Raw genomic sequence first — 27,212 nt, forward strand, 5'->3', positions numbered from 1 at the left:
CTGCTCATTAAATACTGCTGATCACCTGTCTACGGGGACGGGGTGGAGTCTTGGGCCGATAAGAGATGGGAGGGAGGGAGGGAGGGAGAAGATGGGAGGGAAATAGGAAAGGAAGGAGAGGAGAAAAAGAGAGGAAAGGAAGCTGAAAGGAAATGGAAAGGAGGAAGAGAAAGGGAGAGAGAGGAAGGAAAGAGGAAAGAGGAGGCTAAGAGAGAAGATGAGAGGAAAGGAGAGAGGAAGGAAGGGAGGGAGGGAAAAAGGGAAGGAAGGAGAGAGGAACAAAAGAGGGAAGAGAATGGAGAGAAGAGATGGAGGAAAAGTAAGTTGGTTGGAAGAGAGAGAGAGAGAGAGTGGAGGTGATGGTGGTTGTGGTGATGATGGTGATGACAGCTTTTAATAGTAGAAGTGGTAGTGGTGGTGATGGTGATGACGGTGGTGGTGGTGATGGTGGTGGTGTTGTTGTTGCATAAGATACCTGAGTTTCCCCCCCATTCAACTCCCCCCCCCCTCCCCCCTGTCTCAGTGTTTCCTACCCACGCTCTCTCTCTCTCTCTCTCTCTCTCTCTCTCTCTCTCTCTCTCTCTCTCTCTCTCTCTCTCTTCGTGACGTCTGCATGATCGATTTTCCCTCTCACCCTTGCTCTCTTTCTCTCGCTCTCTTTCTCTCTCTCTCTGCAACATGTGTTAATATTGCGTCATCGTCTTCGGACCGGTCAGTCTCTCTCTCTCTCTCTCTCTCTCTCTCTCTCTCTCTCTCTCTCTAGCTGTCAATTATTTTTTTTTCTCCGAATGTCATAGGGTTAGATAACTATTTATATAACTACTACTACTACTACTACTACTACTACTACTACTACTACTACTACTACTACTACTAAGATATTGTTTCTACTACTAAATGTACAATCCATATGGTTACACACACTCTCTCTCTCTCTCTCTCTCTCTCTCTCTCTCTCTCTCTCTCTCTCTCTCTCTCTCTCTCTCTCTCTCTCTCTCTCTCACCACCACCACCATCATCACCACCGCCACCACCATCACCATCATCACCACCGCCATCACCACCACCATCACCATCAGCCAATATTAATGAACTAAAGGTATAAAGGCCTTTCCCAACGTATTCACCTGTTTATTTTAATATTAACATTCTTACGTACATGAAAAAAATAAGTGTTCGTGTGTGTGTGTGTGTGTGTGTGTGTGTGTGTGTGTACGTGTGTGTGTGTGTGTGTGTGTGTTTATACCCTCCTAGTAACACTCACACATTCCATTCACATGTATGCCCTCCTCCTCCTCCTCCTCCTCCTCCTCCTCTTCCTCCTCTTCCTCCTCCTCCTCCTCCTCCTTCGGCCTTGCAAGGTGACAAGGGCAAGTTTTTTTTTTTTCCTGCTTTAATTTATTGTTTTTTTTCCTGTTTGTTTTGTTTTGTTCTTGTTTTTTTCTGGTAATTGTTAAGCCACTCAGGGACGATAAGTCATCACCACCACCACCACCACCACCATCATCACCACCATCATCACCATTATCATCATCACCATCATCACCATTATCATCATCACCATCATCACCATTATCATCATCACCACCACCACCACCACCACTATCATCACCACCACCACCACTAGCATCACCACCACCACCATCACCACCACTATAATAATCATCATCATCACCACTCACCACCACCACTATCATCACCATCACCACCACCACCACCAACAACAACAACAACAACACTTAAACATGATATCCTAATGTTCTTGTTAATATCTTGGTAGTAGTAGTAGTAGTAGTAGTAGTAGTAGTAGTAGTAGTAGTAGTAGCAGTTGTTGTAGTTGTTGATGTTAAGTGTCATGTCTCTCTCTCTCTCTCTCTCTCTCTCTCTCTCTCTCTCTCTCTCTCTCTCTCTCTCTCTCTCTCTCTCTCTCTCTCTCTCTCTCTCTCTCAAAACAGGTTATCTTCGAGTGTACAACATGAGCCCGCTGAACACGTGGACACACACACACACACACACACACACACACACACACACACACACACACCTGCATCTCAATTAGGGAGGATCTCACCTGAACACGATTTATTATGAAGCACAACTCAAAGATAATATTTTTTTTTTTTTACTTTTTCTTTCTTTAGGTTCATGGACAGAATTCTCTAAACGCTATCTGGTATTTTCATTCATCTTCCTCCTCTTCTTCTCCTCTCCTCTTCTCGTTTTTTTTTTATCTTTTTCTACTTCTTCATCTCTGCTTTCTTCGTCTTTTTCTTCTTTGTTTTTTTTTCTTTTTCGTCCTCTTTTCGTTTTTTTTCTTATTTTCCTTCGTCTTCTTCATTCTTTTTTTCTTTTTTTTCCCTTCTCTTCTCTTCGTTCATGTATTTATCGCTGTTTATTGCTCGTCTTCATCTCGTATCATTCCTTTTCTTTCTCTTCCTTCCTTCCTTTCTTTCTTTCCGTCTCTTCCTTCCTTCCTTCTTTCCTTCCTTCCTTTGCAGTGAATGGGTACCAGGTATTAATCGAGGGTTGTGTCCCGTCTCCTGTGATCTGTTCCCTTCTATAATTCCTTCCCCTTCTGTCTCTCTCCGGCATATGACCACAGATGTTGCGCCGACTAAACGAAACTTTCCAACCTTTCCCTCCTTCCTTCCTTCTTTCCTTTCTTTCTTTTCCTTCCTTCCTTTCTTTCCGTCTCTTCGCTGAACCTTTTTTCAAGTGGTTAATGACAGCTTCAGACAGCCCATTCTGACCCCCCTCCTCTTCCTCCTCCTCCTCCTTTCATAAATTTATCAACCCTTTCCTTCTAAGAAACTACAACCAACCACCACTCTCTCTCTCTCTCTCTCTCTCTCTCTCTCTCTCTCTCTCTCTCTCTCTCTCTCTCTCTCTCTCTCTCTCTCTCTCTCAATCCGCCTTCATCTGCACTCCTTTCATCTCTCTTTAGCGTCATCGTCATCTTCATCATGTTGGTCATCATGTGTGTGTGTGTGTGTGTGTGTGTGTGTGTGTGTGTGTGTGTGTGTGTGTGTGTGTGTGTGTGTGTGTGTGTGTTTCGACCTTGATCTGTCTTCCTCTGGTGTTAAGTGTGTGTGTGTGTGTGTGTGTGTGTGTGTGTGTGTGTGTGATTAATTTAACATCTTCAAAGTGCGTATTGAAAGAGGAAAGGGAGGAGGAGGAGGAAGAAGAGGAGGAGGAGGAGAAGGAGGAAGGAAGAGTGGATAATCTGAAGAAAATTGAAGTAAAAAATAGGAGGAAGAAGAACAGGAGAGAGAGAGAGAGAGAGAGAGAGAGAGAGAAATTTACATAAGTGGCCTTCTCGCCTCACTCAACACACACACACACACACACACACACACACATCATATTACATCATAGCTATCAGAGACTAAATATATATAACAAACTCTATACTATTACCATTATTATTATTATTATTATTATTATTATTATTATTATTATTATTATTATTATTATTATTATTATTATTATTATCTTTTCCTCTCCTACGCATAAAAAAGGAGAATGATACGGATTTGAGCTCTGTGGCAACGCGTAGTTTTTGGCAGTTACGTTGAATTTTGTCGTGTGTGTGTGTGTGTGTGTGTGTGTGTGTGTGTGTGTGTGTGTGTGTGTGTGTGTGTGTTTGTGTTTTCTATTTGACACAAACTGGTGCTTAATCATGACATTCTCTCTCTCTCTCTCTCTCTCTCTCTCTCTCTCTCTCTCTCTCTCTCTCTCTCTCTCTCTCTCTCTCTCTCTCTCTCTCACACACACACACACACACACACACACACACACACACACACACACACACACACACACACTCAGTCAGCGGGCCAACTCGGTCAGCAAGTCACTATCAGAACCGGCCTTACTGATTGACTGATTGACTGACTGACTTACCAGACTACTTGACCTGACTAGACTGTGACCCACAAGACTGCAAGGGGACAGCGAATGCCAGTCAGTCAGTCAATCAGTAACCCAGTCAGTCACCCAGTCAGTCAATCAGTCAGTCAGTCTATCCAGTTAGTTATCCTCCTCTCTCTCTCTCTCTCTCTCTCTCTCTCTCTCTCTCTCTCTCTCTCTCTCTCTCTCTCTCTCTCTCTCTCTCTCTCTCTCTCTCTCTCTCTCTCTCTCTCTCTCTCTCTCTCTCTCTCTCTCTCCAACTCTGTAACTTCTATTTCAAACTAACTAGCTAACTAAACAGCTGACTATCTTACTAACTCTCCTATTGAGTATATCCTTCCTATCATATGAGCACCGTCTAATCTGCACAACATGTTACTACGTCTTGTATTTGCACTACCCACCTATTTGCTCTTCATCACATTTGCATTCATTATATACAGACAGAGAGATAGAGGGAAAGAAAGAAAGGAAGAATACTGACTAACTGACCAATTGACTGACTGACTGACTGGCTGGCTGGCTGGCTGGCCCACCCGTGTCCTTGTGATCGAGAGAGAGAGAGAGACGGAGAGAAATAAAAATAAATCAAGGAAGGAAAGAGTAGAATGAGAGAGAGAGAGAGAGAGAGAGAGCGCATGATTCTCTCCTGTTTTGGTGGCAGTTCGGTGTTGTAAAACATCTCTCACTCTCTCTCTCTCTCTCTCTCTCTCTCTCTCTCTCTCTCTTGTTGGGAATTTGAAGCCTTGTGAATGTCGGAAGCAATGTCCTCTTCTTCTCCTCCTCCTCCTCCTCCTCCTCCTCCTCTTCCTCCCCCTCCTCCTCCTCCTCTTCCTCCTCCTCCTCCTTCTCCTCGGGAAAGCCTCTGAAGGGCAATAACCACACAATTCTCTCTCTCTCTCTCTCTCTCTCTCTCTCTCTCTCTCTCTCTCTCTCTCTCTCTCTCTCTCTCTCTCTCTCTCTCTGTGTGTCTCCTTTTAATTTTTTTTCTCCTATTTCGTGACTATCGTTAGAGAGAGAGAGAATGGGTGAATGAAAAGACCCAGATGTAGTTAGGGACATGAGAAGGGCGGGCATGTAAAAGGAGAGAAGGGAAGGAAAGGGCAAAAATTAAGGGAAAGGAAAGGGAAGGGCAAAAAAGAAGGGAAGGGAAGGAAAGGGCAAAAAAGAAGGGAAGGGAAGGAAAGGGCCAAAAAGAAGGGAAGGGAAGGAAAGGGCAAAAAAGAAGGGCAGGGAAGGGAAGGGCAAAAAAGAAGGGAAGGGAAGGGAAGGGACGACAGGCAAAGGGATGGGTTGGGAAGGGAAGGGCATAAAAGAAGGGAGATAATGGGAAGGGAAGGGCAACAAAAGAAGGGAGGGGAAGGGAATGGAAGTGCATAAAAGAAGGAAGGAAGGGAAGGAAGGGCATAAAGAAGGAGAGAAAGGAAGGGAAGGGCATAAAGGAAGGAGAGAAAGGAAGGAAGGGCATAAAAGGAAGGGAGAGAAAGGGAAGGGAAGGGCATAAAAGAAGGGAGAGAAAGGGAAGGAAAGGGCAACAAAGGAAGGGAAGGGAAGGGCATAAAAGAAGGGAGGGGAAGGGAAGGGAAGGGCATAAAAGGAAGGGAGGGGAAGGGAAGGGTCTACATGCAAAAGGGTGTCGATGGAAAGGAAAGACAAATATGTAGAGAGAAAAAGAGAATTGAAAAAAATCATGGAGAAAGGAATGTTTAAGAAAAGAAAAGATAGGAAGAAAATGATGGAAAGGAAAAAAAAGAAACAAGAAATGAAAGAGTTGAGAAAAAATAAGTAGAATACATTAGGAAAAGTAGTAGAAGGATTTAGAAGAGGATGGAGGAATGTAGAAGAGGAGGAAAGAGAAGTTAAACAAATAACAAGAAAAGGAAATAAAAACAAACAACAGGTGAAAAAAAAAGAGAATAGGAGCAAGAAAAGAAGAAAAAGAAACAACACAAAAAGTAAGAAAGGAAGAAACGGGAGACGGAAAGAAAAGGAAGTAAGGAAATGAAGATAAATGAAGGAATAGTCAAAAAACGAGAAGATAGGAAGAAAATGATAACAAAAATAAGCTTGAAAGGAAAGAAAGGAAATAAAAGTGTGAGAATGGGATGGAAGCTGGGAGGAGGTGGAGGAGGTGGAGGTGGAGGAGGAGGAGGAGGAGGAGGAGGAGGAGGTGGACAAACAGGTGGCTGGGGTCGTCCATTGAAGCCCCTAAACAGCCCTCATCAGAGTTACCAGCTTGCTGAATGTGGGGGCAGGATGTGCGTCTGTGTGTGCGTGTGTGTGTGTGTGTGTGTGTGTGTGTGTGTGTGTGTGTGTGTGTGTGTGTGTGTTGAGCGTCATTATACATTATACATTATTAGTCATCTTGCAGTTTCCTTTTTTTATATTTGTTTTTTTTCTCCTGTAAGTCAAATGTATATGTATGTGTCTGTATGTATGTGTATGTAGAGTGTCGTTATACATTTCCTTTCCTACATTCCTATTCATTACTGTTTTTCATTCTTTTTATATTTATTTTTCTTTTTTTTTTTTAAAGTTAACTATGTATGTATGTATGTTTGTGTGTGTGTATGTGTGTATGTGTTCTTCTCATACACTCCTATACATTGCTTATCTTCTATTTTTTCTATATCTTTCTATCTCTATTTATCTCTCCTAAGTGCAATGCTTAGTTAGTATAATGTCATTCTCCTTCATTATATCTACATTTATTAATATCTAGTAAGTTCAAAGTCATTCTCTTCCATTCTCTTCACATCTCTTCATCTCTCTTTAGTACAGTGCCATTCTCTTCCCTTTCATCTACATCATCCATCTATCTACTGCCTGTCTACGTATCTATCTACCTATCTACATCATTCATCTAACTCCTATCCCTACATCTACACCTATTTATCTCCCTTAGTATAATGTTATGATCCACTCTTCAGTACGTCTTAAGGTCTTTCGCCAACCAGCACAGTGCCTCAGTTGCTCAGTGCCAAGGATAACTGTGCGTAGAGTGCCTGGCTGGAGTGACATATGGGTGCCGGGGGAGAGCTGGGGTGAGGGAGGGAGGGGAAGGGAAAGAGGGGAGCGGTTAGTTCATACCGGTTGTTGTTGAGGAGGAGGAGGAGGAGGGGGGGAAGAGGAAATGAAGTTGGAGGTCGTACAAGGGAAGGATGATTAGGAAGAGGAGGAGGAGGGGGAGGAAGAGGAAAAGAGGTTGGAGGTGGTACAAGGGAAGGAGGATTAGGAAGAGGAGGAGGAGGAGAAGGTGGAGGGAGTAAGGGAAGGAAGGAAGAAGAAGAAGAAGGAATTGGAGGAGGAGGAAGAGGATGGGAAGAGAGGAGGTACAGGTTTGGAAAGAGGAGGAGAAGGAGAGAAAAAAGAAGGGAAAGGAGAGGAAAGAGAGGGAAGAGAAGATATTGAAAGGCAAGGAAAGGGAAAGGAAAGGAATGGTGAAAATGAGGGGAAGGGAAGAGGAAAAATAATACTATAGAATCACTAACAAATCTATACTTAACACCAAGGTTATATTCATCCCACCATCTCTATATTCACACTCAAAACGGTAACTTCAGACAATTCCTTCCGTAACAAACAAATTTATACTTAACACCAACGCTATATTCATCCCACCATCTCTATATTCACACTCTCAAAACGGTAACCTCAAACAATTCCTTCCGTAACAATGAAATCTATACTTAACACCAAGGCTATATTCATCCCATCATCTCTATATTCACACTCTCAAAAATGTAACCTCAAACAATTCCTTCCGTAACAATGAAATCTATACTTAACACCAAGGCTATATTCATCCCATCATCTCTATACACACTCTCAAAAATGTAACCTCAAACAATTCCTTCCGTAACAATGAAATCTATACTTAACACCAAGGTTATATTCATCCCACCATCTCTATACACACTCAAAAATGTAACCTCAAACAATTCCTTCCGTAACAAAGAAATCTATACTTAACACCAAGGCTATATTCATCCCATCATCTCTATATTCAACCTCAGACACTTTCTTTCGTAACAAACAAATTTATGCCTAACACCAACGCTATATGCATCCAATCTCTCTATACACGCTAAGTCGGTTATCTCACACTTCCTTCCGGCTCTCACGTCAACTGTATTACCTAAGAGCCGAGATGAGATGAGGTTGTACTGTTTTGTTTTGGTTGTCATGTTCTTGGTATTAACAGAAGCTTCGTTGAGCCACCACCAGGGTCATGAAAGTACCCTTGGACAGTCCCATCTCCACTCTACTATACAATACACTACTCTTTCCGTTATTTCTTTCCTTATCTCTCTCTTCTTCTTGTCTTTTCTTCCCTTCCCTTCACTTCACTTCACTTGCCTCTCAGTCCCTTCCCTTCCTTCTCCTCTCTTTTACTCTCCTTTCCTCCTCGTCTCTTCCCTTCCCACTTCTTTACCCTTCCCTTCCCTCTCCTTGCCTTTCCTTTCTCTTTCCTTTCTCTCTTTTTCTACCCTATACACCTACGAAAGCCTTGTCAAACGTGTGTGTGTGTGTGTGTGTGTGTGTGTGTGTGTGTGTGTGTGTGTGTGTGTGTGTGTGTGTGTGCTTGGTTGCCGCGAATCTTCCGTCAGACTACCACCAGGGACATAAAACTACCCATGGAAATACTAACCAAACCTCTACGAAAGCCTTGTCAAATCTGTGTGCTTTGGACTCTGAAATGTTTAAGAATCTGAAACTTACTAACCAAAACGCGTGTATACCTATATCAACTGACAGCCCTGATTCAAGCCCTTATTCCTAAACATATCGGCCCGTCAGTATAAGCCTGTTTGAAAAGCCTCGTCGTAGAAGTGGCAGGGCTTTCCATGGAGTGTTTGGTGACCTTAGTGAGAGTTTAACACAACCTCGGCATCTTGAACGTGGAAACTCACCCACGAGAACCCAGATGCTCTTCGCTGTGGCCTTGGGAACTACTCGTAATGGAAGCTCGATGCGTTGAAGAATAGCCCTAAGAGCGTTCTATAATCCAGTGATGTGTTGATACCGATGGACAGACAGGCAGACAGGACCGCTCAATATCCTCCTTTTGTGAAGAGTTAACGATCTGAACGAAGAATAGGAAGGAAGGAAGGCGAAGTGAAGGTTTAGATAGAGGAAGAAGAGGATGTTAAGGGGTAGAGGGAAAAAGTGGAGTGGTTAGTTGTGGAGGAGGAGGAGGAGGAGGAGGAGGAGGAGGATGGGATAGGGAGCAAAAGGAGTACAAAGGAAGGAGAAGGAAAAGCAAACAGCAACACACCTCTTGGTCCCAACTAGGCTGTTTGTTGTTGCTACCATCTACTCTAAGGAAAAAGGAGGTGGAGGAGGTGGTGTTAGGAGAGGAAGGGTAAGAAGAGGAGGAGGAGGAGGAGGAGGAGGAGGAGTTTCAAAAGGAAGGAAATGGAGGAGGACAGGGAATGATGGTTGTTCCTCCTTCCTCTCCTCTTCCTTCCCATTCCTCCCTCTTCCTTCCCATTCCTCCCTCTTCCTCTCTCTCTCTTTTCTGCAGCCTCTCCTTCCTTCCTTTCTTTCTTTCCTCCTTCCATCCTTCCTTTCTTCCTTTCTCGTTCTTATTTCTATCCCTCCTTCTTTTCCTCCACCCTTCCTTCCTTCCTTCCTTTCTTTCTTTCTTTCCTCCTTCCATCCTTCCTTTCTTTCTTTCTCGTTCTTATTTCTATCCCTCCTTCCTTTCCTCCACCCTTCCTTCCTTCCTTCCTTCCTTTCTTTCTTTCCTCCTTCCATCCTTCCTTTCTTTCTCGTTCTTATTTCTATCCCTCCTCCTTCCTTTCCTCCACCCTTCCTTCCTTCCTTCCTTCCTTCCTTCCATCTTTCCTCTCTTCCTTCCTTTCGTCCTTCATCGTAGCTTCTAATTTATTTTTCGCTACTTTTATTATTTCTTTCTCTCCTCCTTCCTTTCTTCCTTTCTTTCTTCCTTCCTTTCTCTCATTCTTATTTCATTTTCGCTACGTGTTTCATTTCTTTCCTTCCTTCCTTCCTTCCTTTCGCTTTCATTTCCTTGTCGCTCCTTCCTTTATTTCTCTCTCTCTCTCTTTTTTCTTTTCCTTCAAGATTTCGCCCTGTGCCCTAATCAAATACCTGTGCCTTCCCTCATTAGTTTAGTCACCTGTGTACGCTCTCACCTGTGCTTCTTTCCAAGTGTTGCCTTCCCTCCTATCACAAACAGAAACAGACACAGATAGACAAACTCACTGATAGGCCTCTGTGATAAAAGAAAGACAGGCAGCTTCCGAATTTCGTGGTGTGTGTGTGTGTGTGTGTGTGTGTGTGTGTGTGTGTGTGTGTTAAGGAAAAGGAGACAAAGGAGGAGGAGAAATGATTAACAGTAGGAGGTGGAGGAGGAGGAGCAAGAGGAGGAGGAGGAGGAGGAGGAGGAGGAAGATAAGAGGTGTTATCAGACTAGTATCTTCGTCTGACACTCAAGATGTCTACGTAGTTTCTGTTTCGTAATATATTGTTTTTTTCATTCCTTTTTTTTTTTTTTTTGGTCTTATCTAACCCCCCCACGGACTGAACGACCTTCCTTCCCTCACCTATAACAATGGTAGTAGTAGTAGTAGTAGTAGTAGTAGTAGTGGTAGTAGTAGTAGTAGTAGTAGTAGTAGTAGTAGTAGTAGTAGTGGTCGTGGTAGAGGGGATGGTGATGGTAATAGTAGTAGTAGTAGTAGTAGTAGTAGTAGTAGTAGTAGTAGTAGTAGTAGTAGTAGTAGTAGTGGTGGTGGTAGTAGTAGTAGTAGTAGTAGTAGTAGTAGTAGTAGTAGTAGTAGATGACAAAGAATGAAGAAAAGAGAATATTAAAGAAAAAAGAAAAGAAAGAAAGAACGAAAGAAAAAATAAAGATTGAAATGAAAAAAAAAAACTAATAATAAAGGAAAAAAAAACAAGTAAATAAAAGATAAATAAATAGACCAGTTAGTTAAGCAAAGTCCAATAACAACAACAACAACAACAACAACAACAACAATAACAATAATAATAAGTTCAGTAACATACATTTAACAGTTCGGCCCACTTAACACCCCCTCCCCCCCTCCTCCCCCTTCCTCCCCATCTCCCCTGCCCATCTCCCCTTCCCTCCTCCCCATCCCCTTCTCCTCTTCCCATCTACAAGCCTTCTCCACCCCTCCCTCTTTCTTCCCTGTCTCACCTCCCCCTCCTCCTCTCCCCCCTCTTCTCCTCCTCCTTTTCCTCCCCATCTCCTCCCCACTTACCCTTCTTCCCCTTTCTCCCCCTTCCTCCCCTTCCCTCTCTACGTCATAGGTGTCTCTTCAAACCTCCCTTCTTTTAGTATTTCCCATCCCTTCCCTTTCCTCCTCTTTCCCCCTCCCTTTCCTCTCTTTCCTCCCCTTTCCCCTTCCCTTCCCTCCCTTTTTTCCTCCCCATTCCTTTTCATTCTCCCTCTTGTCTTCTTCCTTTTCCTTTCTCCACCACCCCTCTCCCTAGCCTCCCTTTCTTCTCTCCCTTTCCTTCAATTCCCCTCCCTTCCCATTTTTTTCCTCTTCCCTTCCTTTGTTTCCCTTCCCTTCTCTTACATTCCCTCCCTCTTCCTCTCCTTCCCTTCCTTGCTTTCCCCTTCCCTTCTCTTTTCTTTTTTTTTCCTTTCCCTTCCCTTCCTCCCTTCCCCCAATCACTCCAACATCACTGCAGTCCCTCCTTACTCTCCTCCTCCTCTTCCCCCTCCTCCTCCTCCTTCTAGCTATAATTACGCCTCTATCCTTGCCTCACCCCTACACACTCCCTTCCCATTGGTTAACCGCCACACACACCTCGTTATCCTCGTGCTGTGATTGGCTGACGCACCTGGACGCAAGCCAATAGGATGACGCGATGGGTTGGCGAGCGGCGGGCGAGTGGGGTGAGCCGAGTACCGCCCAAGAGTGAAAAAGGGAGATGGCCTTGACGGGAAATAGGTGGGGTGGTGGTAGTGGTGGTGATGGTGGTATTGGGGTCATGGAGTGGTGTTGATGGTGTTATGGTGGTGAAGGTAATGGATGGAGTTGCTGGTAGTGGTGGTGTTGAGTGAGCTTTGGGTGTGGTGATGATGGTGGTGGTGGTGGTGGTGGTGGTATTGGTAGTGGTGTTGAGGGCTTGCTACTGGTGGTGGTGGAAGTGGTATTGAGAAGCTGGTAGTGGTGGTGGTGGTGGTGGTGGTTGGGGGGTGGGTGGTGATGAGGGTGGTGGTTGTGGTGGTAGTGGTGGTGAGGGTGGTAGATGTATTTGGTGTATGTATGGTTCCTCATCTTCTTCTTCTTCTTCTTCCTCTTCTTCTTCTTCTTCTTCTGCTTCTTCTTCTTCATCATCTTCTTTCCCTCTTTTCCTCTTTTTGCTTCTTCCTCTTATTTTTATATCTTCTTCTTCTTCTTCTTCTTCTTCTCGTTCTTATTTTCTTGCTCTTTTTGATCTCGTTCTTCTTTTTTTTGCTTCTTGTTCTAGTTCTTAATTCTTCTCCTCCTCTTCTTCTTCTTCTTCTTCTTCTTCTCGTTCTTATTTTCTTGCTCTTTTTGATCTCGTTCTTCTTCTTCTTTTTGCTTCTTTTTATTCTAGTTCTTCTTAATTCTTTTCCTCCTCCTCCTCCTCCTCCTCCTCCTCCTCCTCCTCCTCCTCCTCCTCCTCCACACAGCTGATAAAAAAAAACACGTATAATTATGAAAGCGATAAATGACCCAGATAAAAAAAAAAAACATATGAAGATCGCAACGAATTTGATGAAAACTCTAAAAAGAAGAAGAAAATGACACATAATTAAAAAAAAATTAAGTTGAGGGTAGAAATTAAGTGAAAAAAAAAAACGTGAAGAAAAAATAAATATTAAATTGGAAAATAAATGTGAATTAGGCTATTTTTTTTTTACTAATTTTCACTCTCCTCTTTTTCATCTTCCATTTTCTTTTCTATATGTTTCTCATTATTTATTTCTTCTTCATTGCTTAATTCACCTATCTTCTTCTCTAACTGCTTTTATCCATTTTCTTCTTTTCCTCTTTCTTATCTCCCCCGTTTATCCTCCTCCTCCTTTCTTTCTCTCTTTCTTGAGTTCTCCCTTAATTATCTCCTTCCTTCATTATCTCATCTATTCCTCCCCCGTTTATTCTCCTTTCCTTTCCTCCCTTTCTTTATTTCTTCCTTATTTCTTCCTTTCCCTCATTATCTCATTTATTCCTCCCCCGTTTATCCTCCTCCTCCCTTCCTCTCTTCCTTATTTCCTCCCTTCCTTCTTTTCCTCTCCCTTACCTCCCCCGTTTATCCATCTCCTCCCTTCCTCTCTTCCTTATTTCCTCCCTTCCTTCTTTAACCCATCTATTCCTCCCTGTTTTTGTTGTTGTTTTCTTCCTCTTCCTTTCCTCCTTTTTCTAGTTGGGGTTTGAAATTAAGTGAAAAAATTACCGTGAAAAAAAAAATTATAAGTGGAAATAAGTGTGTCGTTTATTAGGCTATATTTTTATTTCTATTTTCCTCTCTCCTCTTTTTCAGCTTCCTTTTTTTTCTTATCTATTTCTTTTTTTCTTTATTTCTTCTTCTTCTTGATCGTTTTGCTATATCACTATCAACATCAACCCATCACAATTGTCCATCTTCATCTTTCTCTTCCTCTCATCATCGTCATCTAAACATCTTCTATACCTTCTTCAGAGCCATTTTTCTCTACTATCTCCTTCTATAACCTGTCTCTTTTTTTCTATATTTTCTATCGATTATATTCTATTTTATTATATCGTCCTTAATTCTTTTTTTTTCCCTCTTCTTCGTCATCGTCATCCTCCTTCTATATCTTCTTCAGAGCAAGTGTTTTTTCTCTACTATCTCCTTCTATAACCTGTCCCTTTTTTCTTTATTTTTCTATCGATTATTTATCCTTTTTTTATATAGTCCTTTATTCTTCATTTTTTCCTCTTCTTCATCATCGTCAGCTCAACAACCTCCTCCTCCTCCTCCTCCTCCTCCTCCTTCGCCTTCTTCAGAGCAAGTGTTTTTTCTTTATTTTCTATCGATTATTTATTCTTTTATTTATATCATCCTTTATTCTTTTTCCTCTTCGTTGTCATATTCCGCTCAACAACCTCCTTCTCCTCCTTCACCTTCTTCAGAGCTAGCGTAGTGCAGGTCAGGAGGGGCAGAACACTGACTCGGCATTCCGGAGAGTCAGGTCAGGGTGGAAAAGCGAGGGGGGAGGGGGGGGGGGGGGCTGAAGGAAGGCGAGGGTGGGGGTGGTGTCACTGTTTGGAGGTCACAGGTTCAGCTTAGGTCACCACGCTTTGCTGTGTTGTGTTGTGACGCGTGTGTGTGTGTGTGTGTGTGTGTGTTTGAAGAGGTCGAAAAGAATGAGAGTTGTAGTAGTAGTAGTAGTAGTAGTAGTAGTTGTAGTAGTAGTGGTCTCATTCCATCAAAGTATTACCACTTCTACTACTACTACTACTACTACTACTACTACTACTACTACTACTACTACTACTACTACTACTACCACAACCAACACCACCACTACTAATTTTACTCCTGCTATTAATAATAACAACAACAACAATACCAATACCACCACCACCACCGTAAAACCACACACACACACACACACGCACAAAACAACGATCAACCTAATAAAGAAAAAAACTTACCTAACAATTATCGCTAACAATTTTATTTTCTGCGTTGAGGCTTTTGTTATAGTGAGGCTCCTGAATGGAAGAAAGGAATTGTTGACAGGAGGGGGGGGGGGCGAGAGGGGGGGAGGCGAGAGGGGCAGGAGGGAGGTAGAGTTGATTAAAAGGTATCTCATTGTATGCTCAGGTGAGAGGAAGAAAAATAGTTAAAAAAATAGTGGAAAATAGTTTAGAAAATAGTAAATAATAGAAATAGTAAAAAAAAAAAACTTTACAAAATAGCAAGAAAAAATAGAAATTGTAAGAAAAATTGCAATAGTAAAATATGTAAAAAAGAAAAAAAACATACCGAATTGTTTGCTTCGACAATGTGTGTGTGTGTGTGTGTGTGTGTGTGTGTGTGTGTGTGTGTGTGTGTGTGTGTGTGTGTGTGTGTGTGTGTGTGTGTGTGCTTAAGTCGCACTCTTCACACGTCACGAATTAATGCAATAAAAATAAAAATAATAAAGAATGACTGCCAGGAGTATTGTCAGCCCTCTGTTGCCCCTCACGACCGAGAGAGAGAGAGAGAGAGAGAGAGAGGGGTGGGGTAAGGAGGGAGATACGGGCCCTCTTAATTTTGGTCTTGGTCTCTCTCTCTCTCTCTCTCTCTCTCTCTCTCTCTCTCTCTCTCTCTCAGTACTGTTGTTGTTGGTGGTGGTGATGATGATGGTGATGACGGTGGTGGTGGTGCATTTTCTTCTTTTCTTCCTCCTCCTCCTCCTCCTCCTCCTCCTCCTCCTTCTCTTCCTTCTCCTTGTCGCTATTATCATCAACTTAGCTTCTTCTTCTTCTCCTTCATCATCTTCATTATCATTATCATTCCCATCTACACCAATCTCTTTCTTCACTCTCTTTCATCATCATCATCATCATCTTCCTGTGGGTGGTGGTGATGATGATGGTGGTGGTGGTGGTGACAGTATTTGCATTGCGTGAACGTGGTGGTGCTGAGGGAGGGGGGGAGGGGGGAGGGGGGGAGTTGAGGCAATATATGTGGGTGTTGGTGGTGAAGGGGGTCAGTAGTAGTGGTGGTGGTGGTGAGGGGAGGGGGGCGGGAGGGGGGGGGGGTAGTGTCTATATATACTTGTCCTCTATCCTCTAACAGTTACCCCCCCCCTCCGCCTCTTCCGCCTCCTCCTCCTCTTCTTTTTTCCTCCTCGCCCTTATAACCGGTTCAATCTTCCCCCTTCTCTTCAGTTCCCTCTACGCATGTTCCACCACCACCACCACCACCACCACCATTTTCATCACCAATATCACCACCACTCACCACAATTATCTGTATTACGTATCATCACCACCATTTCTATTGCTTTCCTCATCACCAAAATATTATACTTGCCTCATTTTCATCACCACCACCACCACCACTACCACTACCACCATCATCACCACCACCACTACCACCACCATCATCACCACTACCACCATCATCACCACCACCACTACCACCACCATCATCACCACTACCACCACCATCATCACCACCACCACCACTGTAACCCATTTCAGAGTAGCAGTTTCAGGCCACACACACACACACACACACACACACACACACACAGCAATACGTACATACATACACACATACACGGATTAGCAGTGCCATGTTGGGTTTTGCTCTCTCTCTCTCTCTCTCTCTCTCTCTCTCTCTCTCTCTCTCTCTCTCTCTCTCTCTCTCTCTCTCTCTCTCTCATAAATAAAGATTTTAACCACAAACACAAATACTAATTTTAATCCACGTTGGCCAAGTTGAAATTGGCATAAGGGAAGAAAAAGAAAAGAAGAAAGGAGGAATAAGGAAGCGAAGAAAATTATTATAAAGAAACGAAGAGAAGAAATACGGAAGGAAGAAAAGTAGGAAGAAGAGAAGTAGAGAGAAACGAAGAAAAGTATTAAAGAAATGCTTGAGAAGAGGGACCTAGGCCTATATCATTGGGTGTTTATTTGTCGCTATCATCATCATTTGCTTAGTTTCTTCTTTTTCCTTCTCTTTTTTTTCTTCTTCTTCTTCAGCATCATCTTCAACATTATTATCATTCCCATCTACTTTCATCCCTTCTTCCTCTATACTTTCATCATTAACTTAGTTTCTTTTTTTTTTCTTCTTCCTCTTCTTCTTCTTCTTCTTCTTCTTCTTCAGCATCATCTTCAACATTATTATCATTCCCATCTACTTTAATCCCATCCTCTTTACTCATCATCATCACTTTCATCATCTTCCTCTGGGTGGTGATGGTGGTGGTGGTGACGAGGAACTGTATCTCCCAAAGGCCAACAATAAGATAGGATCCTTCCCCTCATCTCTTTCCCTTCCCTCCCTCAATTCACCTTTTTTTTTTTTTTTGTGTGTGTGTGTTCGTGTGTGTATGTGTGTGTGTGTGTGTGTGTGTGTGTGTGTGTGTGTGTTCATCTTCATCTGTTTTGTTTGTTCATCATTATCACTCTACTTTCGTTTCTAGTCTTTTTATTGTGTGTATAGATTTAGCTTCATCTTATACTTCCATTTTTTCTTCGTCGTTTTTTTACTTAACGTTTCTAATTTACATGTTATTTTTTTTCCTTGCTGTTTCACCCAATATCTTCTTTCTAGTCGTTAATAGTTTAGACGTTTCTAGTGCATGGGATTTACTGTATTTTATTGTTTTATTTATTTTATCGTATTTTATTGCTGTCTCCTTCCCCCACCTCCTCCCCTCCTTCCCTCACCTTCCTTCCCTCACCTCCTTTCTTCCTTCCATCATTCCTTCCCTCCCTTCCTTCCATCACCTTCCTTCCCTCTCTTCCTTCCTTCCTTCCCTCACCTCCTCCCTTCCTTCCCTCACCTCCTTCCTTCCTTCCATCACCTTCCTTCCCTCTCTTCCTTCCGTCCTTCCCTCACCTCCTCCCTTCCTTCCATCACCTTCCTTCCCTCTCTTCCTTCCTTCCTTCCCTCACCTCCTTCCTTCCCTCACCTCCTTTCTTCCTTCCATCATTCCTTCCCTCCCTTCCTTCCTGCCCTCACCTCCTCCCATCCTTCCCTCCCCTCCTATCTTCCTTCCATCCTTCCTTCCCTCTCTTCCTTCCTTCCTTCCCTCTCTTCCTTCCTTCCTTCCCTCACCTCCTTTCTTCCTTCCATCATTCCTTCCCTCTCTTCCTTCCTTCCTGCCCCCACCTCCTTCCTTCCTTCCCTCACCTCCTTCCTTCCTTCCCTCACCTCCTTTCTTCCTTCCATCATTCCTTCCCTCTCTTCCTTCCTTCCTTCCCTCACCTCCTTCCTTCCTTCCCTCACCTCCTCTCTTCCTTCCATCATTCCTTCCCTCCCTTCCTTCCTTCCTTCCCTCACCTCCTTCCTGCCCTCACCTCCATCCTTCCTTCCCTCACCTCCTTCCTTCCTTCCCTCATCTCCTTCCTTCCTTCCTTCCCCCCTTACCTCCTTTGTTGTAAAAAAAATAAGTATGCAAATGGGAATCTATTGAAAAGTCACGCACGGAGCTCAAATATACCTCATGCGATGGACGTGAAAATAAATAGAATAAATAGATGATGATGGATAAGATAAGAGACACACGCACAGCAGCTGCCAGTACAAACGCACACTTAAGAATAAATGGATGGAAAAAAAAAATGAGATAGCCTACTGCCAAAAAAAAAAAAAGAGAGATAGCCTACCAAAAAAATCAGATACCCTACTGCCAAAAAAAAAAAATTAGATAGCCTACTGCCAAAAAAAAAAATGAGATAGCCTACTGCCAAAAAAAAAAAAATGAGATAGCCTACTGCCAAAAAAGAAAAAAGAGATAGCCTACTGCCAAAAAAAAAAAATGAGATAGCCTACTGCCAAAAAAAAAAATGAGATAGCCTACTGCCAAAAAAAAAAAATGAGATAGCCTACTGCCAAAAAATAAAAATAGATAGCCAACAGCCAAAAAAAAAAAAGATATACTACTGCCAAAAAAAAAAAAGAGATAGCCTACTGCCAAAAAAAAAAAAAATGCGATAGCCTACGGCCAAAAAAAAAGAGATAGCCTACTGCCAAAAAAAAAGAGATAGCCTACTGCCAAAAAAAAAATGAGATAGCCTACTGCCAAAAAAGAGATAGCCTACTGCCAAAAAAAATGAGATAGCCTACTGCCAAAAAAAAAAATGAGATAGCCTACTGCCAAAAAAGAAAAAGAGATAGCCTACTTCCAAAAAAAAAGAGATAGCATACTGCCAAAAAAAAAAAAATAGATAGCCTACTGCCAAAAAAAAAAAAAAAACTTGCTCTATAGAAACGTCAAGTACTAAATGAAGAAAACAAGATAACAGCAGATAAGATAAAGATAAAAATAGACAAATCAATACATTCATATAATACACGTACACGTATTCATATAATAATAATAATAATAATAATAATAATAATAATAATAATAATAATAATAATAATAGTATATTGTATAGAAACGTTAAATAGTAAATAAGCTTCTTGTCATCTTTTCCCTTCTCCCTCAAACACATTAAACTTGACCAAAAAAAAAAAAGAGAGAGAGAGAGAGAGAGAGGCGATTGAACTGACACCTGCTCCATCAACAACAACAACAACAACAACAAAAAGACAACAGCCTCTCTCCTCCCTTCATCCTCCTCCTCCTCCTCCTCTTCCTCTTCCTCTTCCTCCATTTCCTCCTGCCAACTCTTTTCCGATGAACTTAAAAGAGAAACACTGCATAAGGTGTGTGTGTGTGTGTGTGTGTGTGTGTGTGTGTTGAAATGCTTGAGAAAATGAGCCTAACAGTAATTCGACACACACACACACACACACACACACACACACACACACAGTTAAGTTACTACCACATACAATAGGATTCATCATTATATTCATCAGCAAGACGTTTGTATATAGGCCTACTCGCGTCCAAGCATTTCCTTCCTTCTGCGAGATTCTTAATTGCCCGCGACTTAATAGTTTCCAAAGATTTGCCGTTTTGACGTGAAGTGTAAAGAATCGCTACTTTTTTTTCACGCCTACAAAGTGTTTACGAGTGATGAAGAGAATTACAGACTTTTCACGGAACTTGGAATAATAAAATAAAAACTACCAAAAGGAGAGGTACAGTAATTTAAAAGATGCGATATGTGAAGGGAAGAATTGCAACTCTCATTCACGCCTACAAAGTGTTTACGAGTGATGGAAATTTTTGCAGACTTTTCACGGAACTTAAAACCATAAAATAAACTACCAAAAGGAAAAGTACAGTGATTTAAAAGATGCGATATGTGAAGGGAAAAATTGCAACTCTCATTCACGCCTACAAACTGTTTACGAGTGATGGAAATTTGCAGACTTTATATACACAGAACTTAAAACGATAAAATAAACTACCAAAAGGAAAAGTACAGTGATTTAAAAGATGCGATATGTGAAGGGAAGAATTGCAACTCTCATTCACGCCTACAAACTGTTTACGAGTGATGGAAATTTGCAGACTTTATATACACAGAACTTAAAACGATAAAATAAACTACCAAAAGGAAAAGTACAGTGATTTAAAAGATGCGATATGTGAAGGGAAGAATTGCAACTCTCATTCACGCCTACAAACTGTTTACGAGTGATGGAAATTTGCAGACTTTATATACACAGAACTTAAAACGATAAAATAAACTACCAAAAGGAAAAGTACAGTAATTTAAAAGATGCGATATGTAAAGCTCAAAATCGTTACTCCTATTTACAAAGTTTACGAGTTATGGAGATTCGCAGACTTTTCACGGTAACTTTGAATAATAAACAAAACTACCAAAAGGAGAGTAACAATGTGAAAGGGACAGTCATTTAAGATGTTTCATAGATATAATCGTGTGAAAAATCGCTCCTGTTACGATGCACTGTTAACACCTCTCCTCCCGAAATTGACCTCTCTTTCGGCCACCTCTTTTTATTTTTTTTATAGGAGCAGCGAGTAGCGGGCTTTTTTATTATTTTTGTTTCCTTTTATTGTGCCCTTGAGCTGTCTCCTTTGTTGTAAAAAAAAAAATTATAGTCTCCCCAAGAATTTCCGACTTCGACACACACACACACACACACACATACACACACACGCACACACAACTTGCCCACTAACAGCAAGGCAGCAACACAGTGAAGATAAAAGCACTAAAGTCAATGTTATCTGATTGTTAGCCACTTCACGTTAATAGCAACTGTGTCTTTTTCACGGGTTCCAAGTATCCACAGTGTTTAAGCCTTTCAGACTTTCCACTCAAGCACAGATATTAATAGACTTGGTTACCATATGGAAACAGCAACGTTCCAAATATATGTGAAGAAACAAATTTGATAGCTTGCCTTTAAACGTGAATAATTGCTACACTTTTGTTTATATTTTTACGTCTTCTAAGTATTCACAGTGTTAAAACATTTTACTTTATCCACAAGCACAGATAAATACACTGGGCCACTATCTTATAAGTTAACTACGCTAGGAAATTATAAATGCAACAGTAATATGATAATTCGACATTTGACGTGAATAATGGCTATCCCTTTGGTTTTATGTCTTATAAGTATTCACAGTGTTCAAGCATTTCAAATCTTCCACTCAAGTACAGATAAATAAACTGTATAGTACTAGATAAGTAAATACCTAAACCTAACGAACTAAGGTAATTCAAACTAAAGTAAACCTAAGCTAAACCAAAACGAATGTAGCCTAACTGAGGTAAACTTAAAGTAACTTGCGCTAAACTAAAAGTAAACTAAACAAACTAAAGTAACGAACTAAAATAAAGTGAAACTAAACTAAAATTACGGTAACTGAATTTAAGTAAAGGTAAAGTAAACAAATTAAAGTAAAGCTAAACTAAACTAAAATTACGGTAACTGAATTTAAGTAAAGGTAAACTAAACGAATTAAAGTAAAGCTAAACTAAACTTAAATTACGGTAACTGAATTTAAGTAAAGGTAAAGTAAACGAATTAAAGTAAAGCTAAACTAAACTTAAATTACGGTAACTGAATTAAAGTAAAGGTAAAGTAAACAAATTAAAGTAAAGCTAAACTAAAAAAAAAAATCAAGTTAAACTAAACTAAAATTAAAGTAAAGCTGAAGTTTTTTTGTTTAATTATAGAATCATTGCTTTGCGTGCTTTTTTTTTTTTATTTTTTTTTTTTTTGACCTGCTTCCTTTACTGTAAAAAATAACCCAAAGTAAACCAAGACTAAAGTAAATCACCTAACCTAACTTAACTAACTTACTAACTTAACCTAACTAACCTAACCTAACTTAACCTAACTAACCTAACCTAGCTAACTTAACCTAACCTAACTTAACCTAACTAACCTAACCTAACTTAACCTAACTAAACTAACCTAACTAACTTAACCTAACTTACCTAACCTAACCTAACTCAACCTAACTAACCTAACCTAACTTAACTAACCTAACTTAACCTAACTTAACCTAACCAGTAGCAGCGTGACCCAGCTGATGCAAGAGGAACGTTTTTTTTTATCTTAAGCTGACGTCTTTGCGTGACTATTTAGTACCGCTATTTATGGCCCATCAACATTTATTGCTACTGGTGCTGGAGGGTCATAAAACAAACATCATCGAAACTTATATGTAATTGGATGGACTGCAGAGGAGGATTTCGGAATGCATTTTTACCTTCCTTCCCTCACCTCCTTCCTTCCTTCCTTCCATTCTTCCCTCACCTCCTTCCTTCCCCCACCTCCTCCCTTCCTTCCCTCACCTCCTTTCTTCCTTCCTTCCATTCTTCCCTCACCTCCTTCCTTCCCTCACCTCCTCCCTTCCTTCCCTCACTAGCTTCCATCCCTCACCTCCTTTCTTCCTTCCTTCCTTCCTTCCATTCTTCCCTCACCTCCTTCCTTCCTTCCTTCCCTCACCTCCTTCCTTCCCCCACCTCCTCCCTTCATTCCCTTACCTCCTTTCTTCCTTCCCTCTCTTCCTTCCTTCCTTCCCTCACCTCCTTCCTTCCTTCCCTCATCTCCTTCCGTCCTTCCTTACCTCTTCAAATTCCCCTCTTCCAAAGTCATTCCAACCTAACCACGTATTTTCTTCTCCTTACAGACATCTTCATCTCTCTTGCTTCCTTCATTCCTTCCTTTTATGGGGCTGGTTTTGAAATGGTTGATAATTTTATCCATGACTATAAGTGGTTGAAAATTGCAAACCTAATACGTAGAGACTTAAAGAAATTACATGGGGTACAAATGGAATTTATAACGTGCGTGAAGATTGATATATATATATATAGTGAATATGGAATGCAGACTTTACGTAGACACTTAAACTAATTAGATGGACTGCAGAGATGAATTCTAAATCGCAGATGTGAAGATTGAAAGGAGGTAGAGAAGTGTAATGTATGTTTTTAGAGATAAATCATTGCGAATTTTATTATCTTATTTAAATCTTTGTTCAAGAATTGCAACTTTACACAGAAACGTAAAATAAGTGAATGGCCTGCAAAGTGGAATCATACAACACATGTGTGAAGTGCATAGACTGGGAGAAATGTATGTTGTTGTTGTTTAGAGAGAGAGAGAGAGAGAGAGAGAGAGAGAGAGAGAGAGAGAGAGAGAGAGAAATCACTGCGAATTTCATCCGTCTAATTTTCGTCTATCTATGTTTTAAGAATTGCAAACATTACCCAAAACTTGAAATTCTTGGATGGCCTGCAAAGTGGAATTTCGTAACGTATATTTTGAAAATCATATTGAGTGTGTGAAATGTAATATATTCTTTTTATTAGGGAAATGATTGCGAGTTTTATCTATGATTGCAGACGTTACCCAACACTCTTAAATATGACTGGGTGAACCGCGGAGAGTAATTTTAGGTGTGTAACGGAAGCTTAACATATATACCTTCTAAAGCTTATAAATGCGGAGTGGGATTTTATAGAGTGTGTCAGGATTAAGAGGAAAAGAAACAACATATATATACCTTTTTAACGTAATAATTGCCACCTTAATCTACGGCTACGAATTGCAGACTTCTTAGAAACTTAAAGATAATTGGATGGAGTGTTTCATGATTGAGAGTAACAGAAACAACACATATATACCTTTTTAACATAATAAATGCCGCCTTAATCTACGGCTACTAAGAGCATTTACTAGAGTTAAAGGAATTGCAGACATCTCAGAAATTTAAAGTGACTGGATGAACCGCGGAGTGGAATTTTAGATAGTGTTTCATGATTAAGAGGAACAGAAACAACACATATATACCTTTTTAACATAATAATTGCCACCTTTATCCACGGCTACGGATTGCAGACTTCACAGAGACTTAAAATCAATAGGATGGACTACGAGTGGAGTGCGTGAAATTGAGGAGTAACAAACTTAACATATACATCTTTTTAACGTAATAATTACCGCTTGTATCTATACGGCTACAAAGCATTCACTAGTGTTAAGGAATTGCAGACTTCTCAGAAACTTAAAAGAATTGGATTATATGGAAGTGGAATTCAACAACGTGTGTGTGAGATTATCAGAGTAAGAGAAAGTGACAAAGGGATGCTTAGAGAAAAGGGGAAGAAAAGAAAGGGAAGAATAGGGAAGGAGGGGGAGGTGAAACGGAGAGAAATGAGAGGTAAGCGCAGAAAGGAAGAGAAGTGGAGGAAAGGGAAAGGAAAGGAAAGAAGGGAAAGGGGATGAAATGCAAGAAGGGGAATGGGGAAGAGAAATGAGGGGAAAGGGACGTGACAGAAGGAAAAGAGAATGACATGCAGGAAGGGAAATGAAGTGAATGGAAATACAAAAAAAAAAAAAGAGAGAGAACGGAAAAGGGCGATTAAAAAAAACGAATAATAAAGGAACAGAAAGGAAGGGAAAACGAAAAAAATAAAGAACATGATAAAGAAAAAAACAAGTATAGGACAGAGGCGAAGGGAAGAAGGGATCAAGGGAGCAAGGTTGTCTGAGGCGAGGACGGCGACGAAGAAGAGGAGGAGGAGGAGGAGGAGGAGGAGGCGTCTGGTCTTGTCCAAAGGGAATGATAAGGAGGAGGACAAGGACTTAACTGTAAGGAGAGATAAATGCAGAGGAGGAAGAAGAAGAAGAAGAAGAAGAAGAAGAAGAAGAAGAAGAAGAAGAAGAAGAAGAAGAAGGGGAAGAAGAAGAAGAGGAGGAGGAGGAGGAGGCCTGAAAGAGTAATGCATTGAAGGGAGAGGAAGAGAGAGGGAGAGGGAGAGAAAAAACAGATAAAAAAAAAAACTAAAGAACTGTGAGAGGCATAATAATTCAGTTCATATTGTAGAAGTAGTAGTAGTAGTAGTAGTAGTAGTAGTAGTAGTAGTAGTAGTAGTAGTAGTAGTAGTAGTTCAAAGTCCTCTCTTATGTGATTTGTAGTGTTTTTCTTCCTTATATCTGCGAATGGTGATAAGATTCTAAGGTGTGTGTGTGTGTGTGTGTGTGTGTGTGTGTGTGTGTGTGTGTGTGTGTGTGTGTGTGTGTGTGTGTGTGATTATACAGTAGCATCCTTGGCTGTTTTTTTTTTTTTTTGTGTGTGTTTTTCGTGTTTTATATATATATATATATATTTTTTTTTCGTGTTCCATTTTATTTCGTCTATAGATTTATTTGGTTCATTTTACGTTCAGGGTCATTTATTTTAAGCTCCTGTTCCTTTCTTTCTTTCTCTCTTCCTTAATTCATCAATTCATTCTGTCTTTCTCTCTTCTTCCCTTTCTCCTTTCCCTATCTTTCCTTTTCTCTTATATCCCAGTCTCTCTTTATATACCTTCCTTTGTCTACTCTTTTTTTCTTCTTCCTTTCATTCCCTTATCCTCGCCTTTCTTAATCTATCTTCCTTTCCCTATCCCCTTCAACTCTATCCTCTTCCTTCTCTTCCCTTATTCCCCCCTTCCTCTCCTTAACCTTTCTCTCTGCCTTTCTTTTTCTGCACTGTCTTTCCTCTTCCCTCCTTTCTCTTGCCTTCTCTCGCCTTCCTTACTTCCCTTCCCTTCCTTTCTCCCCGTCTTCCTTCCCTTCTCTTCCCTTCCCTTCCCTTCTCCCCGTCTTTCTTCCTTTACCGTCCCCACATTCCTCTTCCTTTCTTTCCCTTCCCTTCCCTCCCTTCCTCTCCTCTCTCCTTCCTTCTTCCCTCACCTCGTCTCCTCCCTCACCATCTCTTCCATCAACCACCTCTACCAATGTCTCTGCAAACCTAAACATACGATCTCCTCTCCTTCCAGACCCACCACCACCACCACCACCATGCCGGGTAAGCGAATCCCAACCAGCGAGACGACGGAGGCGCTGACGGCGGAGCTGGAGTCCATGACGCCGACGGGGGAGCAGGCGCCGGAGAAGCAGGACCCGGAGAAGACGCAGCTCAAGAAGGAGTTGGGGTTGTTAGAAGGCGTGGCCATCATCCTCGGCATCATTGTGGGCTCAGGTGGGTAGGGTTGTGGACTTGTGGTTGTTGTTCTTGTTATTCAGGGGGAAGAGGGTAGTGTGTGTGATATTGTTAATGATGGTTACCGTATAATATAGTAGGCGATGATGTCATTCTTATGTCAACACCCACACCCTCCCAGCACCCCCTTTGCAGACTCCTTAAGGGTCGGTATAATAAGATACTTTCGTCTCTCACATCAGCTAATTTTAAAGGTCAAAGAGGGGGTCAGTCGGGTTCTAATGTGTGTTTCCTCAGGTTCACGGTACAGAAGAAGGGTCAGACTACCACCAGGGTCACAAAACTACTCCTGGAAATGCCCACAACTCCTACGAAAGCCTCTTCAATTATGTGTTCTAAGGGGGAGATATGTCTTGTAATACCACCCCTTATGTCCTTATGTTCACCCGTTTCTCTCTTCGTCCGTCAGGCATCTTCATCTCGCCCAAGGGAGTGCTGAAGGAGACGGGCAGCGTGGGCATGTCGCTGGTGGTGTGGGTGATGTGCGGCCTCATGTCCATGGTGGGCGCGCTGTGCTACGCCGAGCTGGGCACTTCCATACCTAAGAGCGGTGGGGACTACGCCTATATCAACACCGCCTTCGGGTCGCTGCCTTCCTTCCTCTTCCTGTGGGCCGCCAACCTTATCTTCGTGTGAGTTTGAGAGGTGGTCGTTGTTGTTGTTGTTGTTGTTGCTGCTGTTTTCTCCCGTCTGGATTCTAATTATTGCTTTTCTTCTTTATTGTTGTTCTGTATTGTTCTTTTTTTTTCTTTTTTTTGTTTCTTCCTTTTTATAATTCTTTACTATTTTTATTTTTATCATCGGTGTTTTCGTCTACTTTCCATTCTTCTGTTTCTTATTTCTTCCTTATTTTTGTTCCTTCGTTATTTATTTTCCTCCTTTCTTCCTCTTTACTGTTCTTGTTTTTATTCGGCCTCCCATTCCTCTGTTTCTCTCCTTTCTTCTTTCTTTACTGTTTTCTCTTTATTATGGTGAGAGTTATATGAGTTCCTTCATCTTCCTCTGTGGGTCAGTCATTCGCCATGGTCTGATCACGTGATGGTCAGCTACGATGTTACCCGTCCCGAATGAAGGAGCTTGGAGTTAGATAGTGATGCTTATTTTTTGTTTGCTTATTTGATTTTGCGCGCTCGTGTGTGTGTGTGTGTGTGTGTGTGTGTGTGTGTGTGTGTGTGTGTGTGTGCAAGCTATGTCCCATTTATAAGTG

The 27,212-nt window shown here is 41.5% G+C and overlaps 1 protein-coding gene across 1 annotated transcript in view; it reads left to right on the forward strand.

Annotated features, from left to right (window-relative positions):
• The window catches only part of LOC126981234 (Y+L amino acid transporter 2-like), a 49,306-nt gene that overhangs the window by 8,429 nt on the left and 13,665 nt on the right, over positions 1-27,212 (forward strand). The window contains exons 2-3 of the mRNA XM_050832093.1: positions 25,782-25,984; positions 26,415-26,637. Of these exons, the coding sequence (XP_050688050.1) occupies positions 25,804-25,984; positions 26,415-26,637 (404 nt within the window). The 5' untranslated portion in view covers positions 25,782-25,803. The remainder of the gene's footprint in view (positions 1-25,781; positions 25,985-26,414; positions 26,638-27,212) is intronic.

The sequence above is a fragment of the Eriocheir sinensis genome, chromosome 47 (genome assembly GCF_024679095.1).
Source record: "Eriocheir sinensis breed Jianghai 21 chromosome 47, ASM2467909v1, whole genome shotgun sequence".
Taxonomy (NCBI): Eukaryota; Metazoa; Arthropoda; class Malacostraca; order Decapoda; family Varunidae; genus Eriocheir; species Eriocheir sinensis.